The following is a 14550-nucleotide window of genomic DNA, read 5'->3' on the forward strand; positions in this document are numbered from 1 at the left end:
AGAAGAACCCACCCCTGGGTAGGCCTCTCATGTGACCCCTGTTTGGCGCCCAACGAGGAGGGAAACGTGGAGGACATGATGATCAACTGCATCTCATCTAGCCCTTACAAGTTTATTCTATCCAAGTTTCTGTGGATTACAGTCCATCTTCGTCAAAGTCATGAAGGTGGACATTGATCCATCAAAGTAAACTTCCCTAGCTTGGACACATACTGCTGCTAAAGATGTGTGAGTGTCTCTATTACTGTCAATTTATCTACTGATGTTACTTTGCTGCAATGCACCGTGGCCAATGGATCTTACATGCAAGTCACTGCAAATTGTCCATAGTTTTATATGGAAGTCACTGCACACTGTCCATGGAGTATCGGTCTGGGTGCATTGCAGCAAAATAACATCAGTAGATAACTAGAAAGTAGTAGAGGTACTCGCTGGTCTTGAGAAGGAGCATGTGTCCAAACAAAAGACGTTTATTACAGTGCACAACTGGTTGCAAGCATCCAACACACCCGGTGTCCAATGTTAAAGATCCTTCGCCTAGTGTAGAGTGAAGATGAGTCGCTGATTAGTATGATGTTTTTTTGGGTATTATTATAACTATACAGGATTATGGCTCCAAGAGATTACAAAAAAAGGGAGACCATACAGTTACAATAAAATCTAATACTTAAGGGTTAGGAAGGCCGTGCTCATGAGAGCTTACAATCTAAAGGGTAAATAAAATGATATAATAGACTGATAAAATACAGGAAGGATATTAATGGCATGTTTTATTTTTCCTATTAGATAAGAATGGGGTACGCTGAGGACCATTTTTTCGATGACTACTTGAGGAGAAACCTTCATTTGCTGAATCGTATAAAAGTCAATGAGATGCTGAATCAGTTAAGAGGAGCCTTTACCATCTCCAATGGGGTAAGAATCAATTCTACTTATTTACTTTTTTAATCAGATTTTATTTTCCATTTTTTTAATATCACAACAACATATACACAAAAAAAAAAACAAAAACAAAGAGAAAAGGAAAAAAATAAATGAATAAAAATGTAATAACATTGAAATCAACTCAAAAAAAAAAAAAAGATTCCCTTCCTTCCCCTTCCCACCTCCTATCTCAGTCCCGTATCCATGTGGTCAAGCCACGATTTCCAGATAGTATCAAACCTCTTAGATAAATTCCTCCTAAAAAATAAAAATAAAAAACAAAATGAAATGCCTCTCATAGGAAATGGATCTATTCAGATCAAATATCCAATCAGATATAGTCGGCGGGTGGGGGAGGTCCACCTAATGACCATTTGTCTTCGTGCCACAAAAATCGATCTTACAACAGTAAACCACATTGATGGTTTAAGCACTAAGATATCAAGATAGCCCAGTAGACACATTAAGGAATCCTCTGAAAAATTCAAATCTAAAATCCCATTAAGTGTGCCAAGTACCTCCTGGAGTTTCGGGCATTGGCATAATGGATGTATCAATGACCCCAGATTGCCACATCTAGAGCAAGCTGAGTCAATTGTTAAGCCAATTTTGAACAAAAATCCCGGGGTCCTATACGCCCTATGTAATATATAAAATTGTGTTAGTCTAAATGAGGGTGAAAAAGATACAAGAGGAAGAGCCAGAAGAATCATATCCCAGACATGGTCAGAGATGGGACCAATATCGTGCTCCCATTTTTCTCTTGATGGACAATGAAACTTATTAGAACTTATTAGAAGTACCTTGTAATAGAGACTTATATGTAACAGACTTTAAGCCTTTGGTTACAATTGCCTGAACCGGGGGTGAAACAAAAGAGGAGAAGAAATTTGGTAAATATTCTACTTATTTAATTGCTATATATCATGCTGGACTGTTGAAACTGTAATGAGGAGAACAATTTTTCCATAAATAAGCAGCACTACTCTCCATCAATATTCATACTCTTCCACTGAGCCTCCTCCAGTGGCTCACTTACCGTGACTTCAGCAGGTTATAATGCTCTTCCAAGCACTCAATGCTCTGTGTTTCGACACTTGTGCACCCTCAAAAACCTATGTCCCCCAAGATAGTTGGCAGCACTTGCTGCTTCCCAGTAATGGGCGTCTTTCTCTATATTGATGGCATAGTTGCAGGAAAGATAGACATTTTTTTTTAAATCTGTGTTGGTGCAAAAATCTGAAACGTAAAAACCATTAAGTGAACAAAAAAACACGTGAAACACACACTAAAGTGCAATTAAGGGTGTGCTTTAGGAAAACCCCCCGAAGGGGTAAGACCTCCACCCTGATCCCCCGTGGAGCAAGGCTCCTGACAGGGACAAAGGGTTTCCATGGTCTGCCTAGCCAGAAGGCCTGGTAGACTCCGTTCTTCTAGGTCAGCCGAAGCCGACCATCAAATACTTGGTCGAGGGGAAGGAACCTGAGGGCCACACATCCTCCCCCTAGACATCAAGGCAAGCCCGAGGACTCCCATCTTTCATCCAGTGATAAAACGCACACAAAAGTGAAAGAAGTGACAAACAGTTAGAGAAAAAATAAATAAAATCAGGTGGCTGTGCAATAGTGCACTGGTCGGGCCCTGAGGCCTGGAAGACAAAAATTGCCCCAGACTTGGCCAAAAGGCCCAGCCCTGAAAGGCGCAAAGCAGAAATTAAGCATTTAGTGACTGTGACCATGCGCCGGTTCACACTGTGCGGTCCCACACCCAAGTGTTACTGAGAGCACCCCTAGGGCGACCACTCACAGGTGGCACAGGCACTGCGGACTCTTTGGGCTCCTCCAGTTTTCCTGGGGGGGGGGGATTACTCTCGTGCCCCAGCTGGTCAAGCCAGAATGACTGCACAGCACCCCCACTGGATCACTGATAATAACAGATACTACACTTAGCCAAAAGGCATGAAAGATGGATACAAAAAAAGCTACTTTTTTGTGGTATTTTTTTAATCATGACAAGAAAAAAAAAAAAAACTCTTAACAGTGAATAAAACCACATCTATAAAACATGGGATGAATGCTGATCTGTGTTCAATAAGCAGCTGTCAATGATAACTCGACTAATGATCATGAACCAATAGGCTTGGTTCTCCATCAAGCTTTTAACCCTTCTTCGGCCATTAGCGGGGGTTAAAAGCGCTCCGCTAGTGGCTGAAAAGCGACAGAAAAAGGACGCTAAAGCACCGCTAAAAATAGCAGCGCTTTACCGCTGATGCCGCCTACGCCCTAGTGTGAAAGTATAATTAAGGAAAAGAAGAAAATATGTCACCAGCACACCACATCTTGAAGTAAAACTGCCTTTGGCATTAGAACAGCATGTCACAAACCGAAGTGTGACATTTTGGAACCATACAGGGTCCCTTCATCATGTCAATTCGCCTGATGAAGGGACCCTGTGTGGAACCCTATGTGGTTCCGAAATATCCCACTTCTGTTGGTGCCATTCTGATCTAACATCAATAAAGGTGGCTTTATTTTTATGAAGCTCATGGTGTGCTGACATATTTTTCTTCCTTTTTTGAGCTATTTTTCTTCATTTCTGAGCTAACACGAAGGGAAGGGCATTCCCAATAGTTCCACAGATAGCAATTAAAAAAACAGAATCTTCTCTGCTCTAGCCAAAAAGTTTTGGCTTAAGTTGGAATAATAATTTTTTTCATGCTTTTTTTTTTTTTTTTTTTGTTCGAAAGATTTTATTTTTCATAGAGAGAACTACAAAAGTTGACAGTACAATATCAGCCAATAAAAGATAGAAAACAAACATCTGAAGCATGGTCTCAAAATGTTCTCAGATTTGTCATTGTGGTGTAATGCATCTAAACCAGACCTCCAAGACTGACGTACTAGGGTTGCACCAATACCACTTTTTTAAGACGGAGTACAAGTACCGATACTTTTTCTCAAGTACTCGCCGATATTATTATTATTATTATTATTATTATTATTATTATTATTATTATTTTTTATATCATGTGACAGTGGCACTAATATGCAGCAATGATAGGTGGCGCTGACGAGGTTTTGACTGTGTCAGTAGTATTTTATTTATTGTTTTACAATTTTTATTTATTTATTTTTTTACAATTATCTTTTCTTTTTATTTACTTCTTTTTACAATGCTTTCTTTTTTTTGGGGGGGGGGGGGTGGACGGTGTCAGTGTTTTTTGTTTTGTTTTTTTTTTTGTTTTTTTTGTTTTTTTAACAGCCCTGTTGGGGGGGCTTTGGTGAGATATCAGGGGTCTAACCCGACATCTCCCTTTTTTGAGACTAGGAAATGGACTGAGGACACAGATTCCCCAGTCCCTTTCTCTGCAGCCTCAGCTGCACTGAAGATGAATGGATGGGAGACACAGGCCCCTGGTCATTCATAAACTAAAACATTAGTGTTTTGTATACTTTGTGAACATTCATACATATAGAACACTTATGTTATAAAGCCTTAGGGTCACCAAAAGTGATAACAGGATGTAAAAATGGCGATAAAGTCCAAAACTGAATGTGCAGATACGGTGAACATAAATTTCGCAATGGTGATAAATTCCAAAACATATACTCGTGAGAGATTTCTGTATGTAATCCAACATGTGCTGACAGACCCTTGTGCGAAACCGCCACCTAGGATGACTGGAGGCTTACCAGAAAGTTGGGACCCACCTAGCATACGCTATATGGGTCAAACAGGCTTGGATTGCTCACTGGCAATGAAGGTAGGGAACCAAGGGCTGGTGAATGGTGAAGTTGTAACGTTGCTATCCCAAAGAGGTCTTCTTCATATGGAAGCTCGGACACCAACGGACATTACCCACATGTAATGAAGAAGGGGCTCATAGCGTAATTCCGTAAACCATAAAAAATTTATTAAAAGGAAAAACACTTACATTTCAGAATAAAAAGCGCTTGCAAGTAAAATGGCTGTAGTGGAGTCCTACCGACGCGTTTCGTCATACAAGACTTCATACAAGACTTCATACAAGACGAAGTCTTGTATGACGAAACGCGTCGGGAGGACTCCACTGCCGCCATTTTCCTTGCAAGCGCTTTTTATTCTGAAATGTAAGTGTTTTTCCTTTTAATAAATTTTTTATGGTTTACGGAATTACGCTATGAGCCCCTTCTTCATTACATGTGGGTAATGTCCGTTGGTGTCCGAGCTTCCATATGAAGAAGACCTCTTTGGGATAGCAACGTTACAACTTCACCATTCACCAGCCCTTGGTTCCCTACCTTCATTGCCAGTGAGCAATCCAAGCCTGTTTGACCCATATAGCGTATGCTAGGTGGGTCCCAACTTTCTGGTAAGCCTCCAGTCATCCTAGGTGGCGGTTTCGCACAAGGGTCTGTCAGCACATGTTGGATTACATACAGAAATCTCTCACGAGTATATGTTTTGGAATTTATCACCATTGCGAAATTTATGTTCACCGTATCTGCACATTCAGTTTTGGACTTTATCGCCATTTTTACATCCTGTTATCACTTTTGGTGACCCTAAGGCTTTATAACATAAGTGTTCTATATGTATGAATGTTCACAAAGTATACAAAACACTATCTTTTCACAATTCATTTTGCTATTATATGTGGTATAGCAATATTTTCTTTCTCATTTTTTAGCGCTACACTTGGTTATATATGATTTATTGCAGGTTTTCTATTTGTTGTGTTAGCTGCTTACATCTATGACTTTTTTGGAGTAAGCGCATGGTTTATAGGTTTTTTATAAACTAAAACATTGTAAACACCGTTTAGGATGCTCAGTTATAAATGGACAGTCAGTGATCACTGACTCTGTTCATTCAGAAAAGGAAGAAGCTGGTAAATTACATATTTTACTGGCTCCTTCCTTCCTCTCTCCATCCTGACAGATCCAGGACGAGGAGGGAGCAGAGGAGCACAGAGGGGGACCAGAGCAGGAGCCAGAGGAGGACCTGGGGAGCCGGAGGAAGAAACAGGGGACAGTGAGGATGATTGGTGCGGGCAGTTACAGGCACCAATCTCCCTGTACAGCTTTCAAAAAAGCAGCTGACAGCCACGGGAGGGGGAGGAGGGGAAGTGGCTGTCAGCTGCCTTATTGAAAGCCACACAGGGAAATTGGTGCTTGTAACTGCCCCCACCGCCACACTGATCATCTGTGAGGCTGCCCAGCCCCCCTGCTGAGGACACAGGTATCAGAGCATTTGCACGGGTACAAGTACTCATGCAAATGGTTGATATTGGGACTGATACTAGTATCGGTGCAACCCTACTACATACATAAACAAATATATGATTTATAAACTATGTCATGAGAGTTACGTGTACGATGACTAAAGCAATAAAAAGGTGCAAATAAAACTCCTAAGAGCAATGTTTCGCAAACGTTTTTGTCTTGCGGCGCACCAAAAAGATCTATAAATTTTCACAGCACACCTGAAAATATTTAACAATTTTTGTGGTGAAGAACTTATTTATTTTTACATATATATTTTAATCTTAAATTTAATGTGAAGGATGTGCCTGATTTCAAGAGCAAATCGGATTCAAAATCAAAAGACTGCTGCTTTTATATATTATATTTAAAAGACTGCTGCTGCTACGTGTGTATGTATGTATGTATATGTATATGTATATAGTATCTCACAAAAGTGATTACACCCCTCCACATTTTTGTAAATATTTTATTATATCTTTTCATGTGACAACACTGAAGAAATGACACTTTGCTACAATGTAAAGTAGTGAGTGTACAGTTTGTATAACAGTGTAAATTTAATGTCCACTCAAAATAACTCAACACACAGCCATTAATGTCTAAACCGCTGGCAACAAATGTGAGTACACCCCTAAGTGAAAATGTCCAAATTGGGCTCAATTAGTCAATCTCCCTCCCTGGTGTCCTGTGACTCGTTAGTGTTACAAGGTCTCAGGTGTGTTAAATTTGGTGTCATCGCTTTCACTCTCTCACTCTCTCATACTGGTCACTGGAAGTTCAACATGGCACCTCATGGCAAAGAAATCTCTGGGGATCTGAAGAAAATAATTGTTGTTTTACATAAAGATGGCCTAGGCTATAAGAAGATTGCCAAGACCCTGAAACTGAGCTGCAGCACGGTGGCCAAGACCATACAGCGGTTTAACAGAACAGGTTCCACTCAGAACAGGCCTCGCCATGGTCGACCAAAGATATTGAGTGCACGTGCTCAGCGTCATATCCAGACGTTGTCTTTGGGAAATAGACATATGAGTGCTGCCAGCATTGCTGCAGAGGTTGAAGGGGTGGGGGGTCAGCCTGTCAGTGCTCAGACCATACGTCGCATACTGCATCAAGTTGGTCTGCATGACTGTCGTCCCAGAAAGAAGCCTCTTCTAAAGATGATGCACAAGGAAGCTCGCAGTTTGCTGAAGACAAGCAGACTAAGGACATGGCTTACTGGAACCATGTCCTGTGGTTTGATGAAACCAAGATAAACTTATTTGGTTCAGATGGTGTCAAGCGTGTGTAGCGCCAACCAGGTGAGGAGTACAAAGACAAGTTTGTCTTGCCTACAGTCAAGCATGGTGGTGGGAGTATCATGGTCTGGGGCTGCATATGAGTGCTGCCGGCACTGGGGAGCTACAGTTCATTGAGGGAACCATGAATGCCAACATGTACTGTGACATACTGAAGCAGAGCATGATCCCCTCCTTCAGAGATTGGGCCGCAGGGCAGTATTCCAACATAACGACCCCAAACACACCTCCAAGACGACCACTGCCTTGCCTAAGAAGATGAGGGTAAAGATGATGGACTGACCAAGCCTGTTTGCAGACCCAAACCCTATTGAGCATCTGTGGGGCATCCTCAAATGGAAGGTGGAGGAGCGCAAGGTCTCTAACATCCACCAGCTCCGTGAGTCGTCTTGGAGGAGTGGAAGAGGACTCCAGTGGCAACCTGTGAAGCTCTGGTGAACGCCATGCCCAAGAGGGTTAAGGCAGTGCTGGAAAATAATTGTGGCCACACAAAATATATTCTTTAACCCACTGTAATGGAAAGTGACAGCTGTCAGTGTACAGATCAAAGTTGTGTGTTTGTTTTTTTTTGTTTTTTTGTTTTTTTGTAAACAAACCTCTGTGTAATCGCTATCATTGGCTGTCATAATGGTCACATAATTAGGAGCCATGCTGGTTGGGTTGTGACGAGGGGAGCACACACACACAAGTGAGCACTGATAGTTTTCACATGCTACATAGATCTCAGCATAGAGGGCCATACCCAAGAGCATTAAACTATGGCTTGTGGATTGGGCCTCGTTCACACGGGGTGTACTAAAGCGTACATCTGTGGAGCGCTCTGCATACCCACAGGGGTATGGACAAGTGGTCATCCCCATTGTGCGCTCAGGGCCATGCAACTACACTCGCACAGATGTCACATTGGGAGTGCTGCATGTGCAGCCATACAGTTGCTGAGTCCCAATTGACATCAATGGGATTGCCTACACGGGGATGCATGGGACACTTGTGTATCTCCATATAGCTTTAGTATACCCCATGTGAACGAGGCCTTAAATGAATCTGTGCTTGGTGCATACAGAGAAAAGCAACAGGTTCATTGAAATTCAGTCTATCTGTTTTTACTCCCTTAAAGCAGCCCATAGATGACACAGGTGGAAGGAAAGAAATTGCTTGCTTTCCCCTATCAATACAGTGTTAGTGGGGGGAATCCCTCCCACATCGCCATTGTGTTTTGCCAATGGGGAGCCTTCCTGGCCGGCAGAATACAATGATTACTGTTAGCAGCTATATCTGCCGGCATTAATCGAGTGTAAAAAAAATCCAACATGCTGGATCGAGTCAGTCAGCCTGCCTATACATTGATCAAATCACAGCTGGTTCAGCAATTTAGATCCATGTATGGCTGGATTTTGTCCTGCAGGAGCAAACAGGCAATGCCCTGTGCAAGCTCCAAGTTGATTTGGTTGAAGCTAACATCAGGCCCAATCCTTACATGACAGCAATTGCACCTAGTGATTGCTTGTTGAGGCACCCAGCACTGCATCGGTGAGACAGTCACATGATTGCCCCTTGTAGATAATTAGAGAGGTGGGAGAGTGAATGCATTTTGGAATAAAACTTGTCTGGTTATATTTTCTCTTTTAAGGAGCAACTAGAGAGACATTTGGATAGAGAAGGCAATGCAAACACAGTGTTTAATTTTCTGAATGACCTGAGAAGGAGAGACAATTGGGTGAACCATTTATTAGAAGCTCTGTGGAACTGTGAGCATCGTGAACTGTATTATAACCTTCGGGATGAGTACAGGAGGTTTAGACCTAACAGTGGTGAGTAAAACCTATTCAATCAATATTGTCCTACGGGGTATGTGGGGTATGATGCTAAAAATTTAATTACAGGGTGCAACTACTTCCTGGCCAATGAGGATGTGGAGCCTACCATCACTGTTCCTTCACTTGTTTACTATGTGTCTACTCACATTACATTCTGTGCAGAAGCACCCTTAGGTGGGTGGACCAAACATCCAGAACAGAAGGAAGCGAAGTTAGGAAAAAAGTTATCCTCTGTCTTAACGTGCTGCCCCCTCTAAATCTGCCTTTCTAAGCACTGGCCCCAAGTGCCATTATGATAAATACAGTTGTAATGCTACTGCTAACCTCCATTTGAAAATACTACTGGTCTGTCCGCTGTTTTTTTTTTCTTTGCCAATGACCTGGAACAAGCATGCAGTCAGTGAAGTCAGAGTATACTCAGAACTCTTGATCTGCATACTTGTATCAGGGATGCCAAGTATTGGGGTAGCATGATGGCTAGGTTACTGGCATTTTTAGACTGGTGGGTTAGGACTGCATACATATTTCCTCGCCACAGGTTTCCTTTAATAGTTAAAACTGGTAACTTTGATGATGATCATAATTGATTCAGGAAATTGTTTGCATTTATTGTAATTGTATATTTACATACTGTAGTTCCCAACTGTCCCAGATTTCCAGGGAAAAAACAGTCCCTCTGTCCTCCTCATGGGTCCCTCATTTTGGTCAGATCTATATAGTTGTATATAAAATGCACTGTTTATCTTTGAAATAGCGTTTCACAGTGCTAAACCTTTCATCTAAATTGCTGCATTTGTAAATGCCTCTTGGGGGATCAGGAAGGAATTTTTTCCCCTGCTGTAGCAAATTGGAGCGTGCTCTGCTTGGGTTTTTTGCCTTCCTCTGGATCAACTGTGGGTATAGTTTTGGGTATATTGGATTGTACAATATTTTTTTTTTTTTTTTTTTTGTTTTTTTTTTTTTTATGGTTGAACTGGATGGACTTGTGTTTTTTTTCAACCTGACTAACTATGTAAATTTCAAAAGCCAATATAAAAGAATAGTAGTGGTTAAAAAAAAAAAGCACTTGTCAGTTTAACCAATATTTTTTGAATAATTCTCCCTTAAGGGGCGTGGTATGGGGTGTCCTATGCCTACATACTTTAGCTAATAGTTTTCCGTCGTTCCAATCTCAAAAATTTTATCCTATTGTTATTAGGGACCGGGTGGAAATATTGGCTTTGCTAAACTCTGGGCACATAAACTTTCATTAAATTATAATCCTCCACAACCAAAAAAGGATACATTTCCCCTTTGTAAGCACCAAATGCCTTTTTAGAAATGCAGTTATCTTTGAAAAGTTGTTGTGTTCATTTAAAATAATAACTGGTGATCTGGCCATGAAGGTCCGTCTTGTGACACTTCTTGTTATGGAGTGACAGCTGTTCCCCAATGCTACTTGTACCCCTGATAGAGACTACAAGTGGATATGCTGACACACATTATGCAGCCATGGCCCAGTATTGGCTCAGGAAGCTGGCCCAAAGCAATGATGTGCAGCCCAGGCTGAAGCAAGTGGATACATTCACTTTAAGCATCAACTATATCTAAAAAGTGTATAGAAGACCCTTATAGGGTGCTATAAGGTGAACAGACATAGTCTGTACACTGTGTCATTTGATTTGTAGCCAATAAAGATTTATGTCGGAGAGTATACTGAGTGGCTGGCTTTACTTTTTATAGAAAAAACTATAGGGTGTGCTGGACCATGTTTTATTAAAAGTTCTGCCTTGCTCTGGCTCACCCAAGATTTTAATGTATTTTTGAAAAGTTTGAAGTCAATAGACTTTTTTTTTTTTTTTTTTTTTAACTTCTCCAGCCAAGTGTGTATATTTTGTATACTTTCAGTTTGGGAACCTCCTCCTCCTCCCTATGCACCTCATTCTCTACCACCCAATCCTTATGACAATCCTCAATTGGACAGTCCACGATATTACGCAAGTCTTCCAATGCAGTTGAATCCCAGCTCTCCGGAACCACAGCCAGGTCCTCCAGTAGCCCCATCTCCCAACCGGGTCCAGCCCCAAGAAAGTAGTGATCCATCCACCCGACCTAGGGCTCTAAATCCACTAATGATTGCAGAAGCTCAGGCTTTACCACATGCTGTTGCACGGCCTGATGAAGTGGACGCCAGGACATCAGCAGATGGCATATCAAAGACACCGGTACCAGAAACTGCACTCTTTCCACTATTTGCGGAAAGCAGTGGAGTTTTAAGTGAGGTGAGTCCTTTTCAAGTTCTTTTTGCAATAAAGAATATCTAAAGCCTTAACTTCCTTCAGTTTTGGAGTAGAAAATAGTTAAAACCTCCAACATGTTTTTTTGTTTAGTTTTTTTTTCCCTCTTTGTCTTATTGGTGGATTTTCCTTCACTTCCTGTCTCTAGACACAACAGGGCTTGAGTGTAGATCACTCTGACGCAATGGAATTCCCTCTTAGACAGTTGTCACCTTACCAAGGGTCCTTATTTAAAAAAAAAAAAAAAAAAAAAAAAATTCCTACTACTGAGCCAGAATTTTGGATTTTTCCCTCCCTTTTAGTTCCGTGACAATGGTCTTTGGGACAAATAAAGAGGATGAGTCTACCAAGCAGAGACCTGGAGATCGATAAAAACCTGATGGAGGTGCTAACTCTTCCCAACTCTGAAAACTACCAAAACGAAATTTAAATGTTTGGTATTACATACAATGCCATCAAAGAATATCTCTGCTGCGCCAAACTCTGGTCCTTCCCCTTGACTGTGGGCACACCAGCCTCAGGAGCTCGCCCCCACACCTTTTGAGCTCCACGCAAGTTGCGATAGGTTGCACGCCATTAACATCACTATCTTTTTTAAAAAAAACCAAAAACTTTTTTATCAGCTCTTGCAAGCTCAAAGTCCCCCACCTTGAGAACTCCCCTTCAAATGTGTTTAACCCATTTTGGGGCTTAATTGTAGAACCTGAAGGAGGCTAAAACGCATTAGGGGTAATCTCAAGGTAGTAGCTTGCAGCATGCAACAGCTGTTATTTTTCTTTTTTTTTTTTTTAAAGGAACATGATGTTACTGGAGCGTGACCTTTTATTGATGGCGACTGCCCATAGCATTTCGGGTTCAAAGTTCATGCATTGCCCATCTCCTTGCAGTTTGTGCTCAGCTTATCACTCATGCATGAACTCTGGTTATAGAGAATAATCAAGATAATCATGTAGGAAAAAGATCTTGGTAGCATATGAGGTCTGCTTGTTTAAACAGTTTTCATCAATAGGGTGAAGGGCATAGTCAAGGTTTTTTTTTTTTTTTTTTTTGTTTTTTTTTAGGGCTGATTGGTTTGTTAACGCACAATTGCTACTTTGTGTGGTAATGTGTATTGCGATCAGGCAGCCAGTTCATTTTGAAAAATGCACGTGACCCTTTTTTTCAGCATTGCAGCATGCCACAGCGCATGGTATGTGCTTAATGGTGCATCATTTGCCGTGTCTTCAGTATAATGCATTGGGGTGCCGTTCACAATGAATAGCGCTGCAACACACCGCACATAGCGCAAGTGCGCTGCGGGATCGCATGTTTGAATGGGCTCTTAATTATTTCAGTTCTCCTTTAACTAAATGTGTGTTCCTTTTTTAAGTCGTTTTTATATTTTAATTTAGGCTACTAATCCTATAGAGCAGTATCCATCTGTTGCATCTTCCCTCCCTGAAAGACAGGATATTGCAATGAGACAGCCACTCCAGGAAAAGTCAGAGAAACCAGAGGTAAGATCTGAATAACAAGGACATGTCAAAGCTAAATTATAGGCTGATATAAAAACATTTTAATGCAGTTATATATTTATTATAAAGCCATTAAATGTATTTTACCTGAAACTAGCTTAAAGGCGAAGTTCGTTTTTTTTTTTTCTTTCTAAATTCCTATCTACCAATATACAGTATCTCACAAAGTGAGTACACCCCTCACATTTTTGAAAATATTTTATTTATATCTTTTCATGTGACAACACTGAAAAAATTACTTTTCTACAATGTAAAGTAGTGAGTGTACAGCTTGTATAACAGTGTAAATTTTCTGTCCCCTCAAAATAACTCAACGCACAGCCAAACCGCTGGCAACAAAAGTGAGTACACCCCTAAATCAAAGTGTCAATATTTTGTGTGGCCATCATTATTTTCCAGCACTGCCTTAACCCTCTTGGGCATGGAGTTCACCAGAGCTTCACAGGTTGCCACTGCAGTCCTCTTCCATTCCTCCATGACCACATCATGGAGCTGGTGGATGTTATAGACCTTGCGCTCCTCCACCTTCCATTTGAGGATGCCCCACAGATGTTCAATAGTGTTTGGGTCTGGAAACATGCTTGGCCAGTCCATCACCTTTACCCTCAGCTTCTTTAGCAAGTCAGTGGTCATCTTGGAGGTGTGTTTGGGGTTGTTATCATGTTAGAATACTGCCCTGCGGCCCAGTCTCTGAAGGGAGGGGATCATGCTCTGCTTCAGTATGTCACAGTACATGTTGGCATTCATGGTTCCTTCAATGAACTGTAGCTCTACCATGCCAGCAGCACTCATGCAGCCCTGGGCCATGACACTCCCACCACCATGCTTGACTTAAGGCAAGACACACTTGTCTTTGTTCTCCTCACCTGGTTGTCGCCACACATGCTTGACACCATCTGAACCAAATAAGTTTATCTTGGTTTCATCAGACCACAGGACATGGTTCCAGTAATCCATGTCCTTAGTCTGCTTGTCTTCAGCAAACTATTTTTGGGCTTTCTTGTGCATCATCCTTAGAAGAGGCTTTTTTCTGGGACGACCATGCAGACCAAATTGATGCAGCGTGAGGCGTATGGTCTGCATGGTACTGACAGGCCACCCCCCCCCCCCCCACCCCACCCCTTTAAACTCTGCAGCCATACTGGCAGCACTCATAAGTCTATTTCCCAAAGACAACCTCTGGATATGACGCTGAGTACTCAACTTCTTTGGTCGACCATGGCGAGGCCTGTTCCGAGTGGAACCTGTCCTGTTAAACCGCTGTATGGTCTTGGCCATCGTGCTGCAGCTCAGTTTCAAGATCTTGGCAATCTTCTTATAGCCTAGGCCATCTTTATATAGGGCAACCATTCTTTTTTTCAAACCCTCAGAGTTTTTTGCCATGAGGTGCCATGTTGAACTTCTAGTGACCAATACAGGTAGTCCCCGGGTTACAAACAAGATTGGGACTGTAGGTTTGTTCTTAAGTTGAACCT

General features: G+C 41.6%; 1 protein-coding gene across 1 annotated transcript in view; it reads left to right on the forward strand.

Annotated features, from left to right (window-relative positions):
• LOC141120285 (uncharacterized) overlaps positions 1–14550 on the forward strand; it is a 55073-nt gene that overhangs the window by 19989 nt on the left and 20534 nt on the right. Inside the window, exons 2-5 of the mRNA XM_073611000.1 lie at positions 787–915; positions 9099–9279; positions 11173–11546; positions 12953–13057. Of these exons, the coding sequence (XP_073467101.1) occupies positions 793–915; positions 9099–9279; positions 11173–11546; positions 12953–13057 (783 nt within the window). The 5' untranslated portion in view covers positions 787–792. The remainder of the gene's footprint in view (positions 1–786; positions 916–9098; positions 9280–11172; positions 11547–12952; positions 13058–14550) is intronic.

Source organism: Aquarana catesbeiana, linkage group LG01 (genome assembly GCF_042186555.1).
Source record: "Aquarana catesbeiana isolate 2022-GZ linkage group LG01, ASM4218655v1, whole genome shotgun sequence".
NCBI classification, from domain to species: domain Eukaryota; kingdom Metazoa; phylum Chordata; class Amphibia; order Anura; family Ranidae; genus Aquarana; species Aquarana catesbeiana.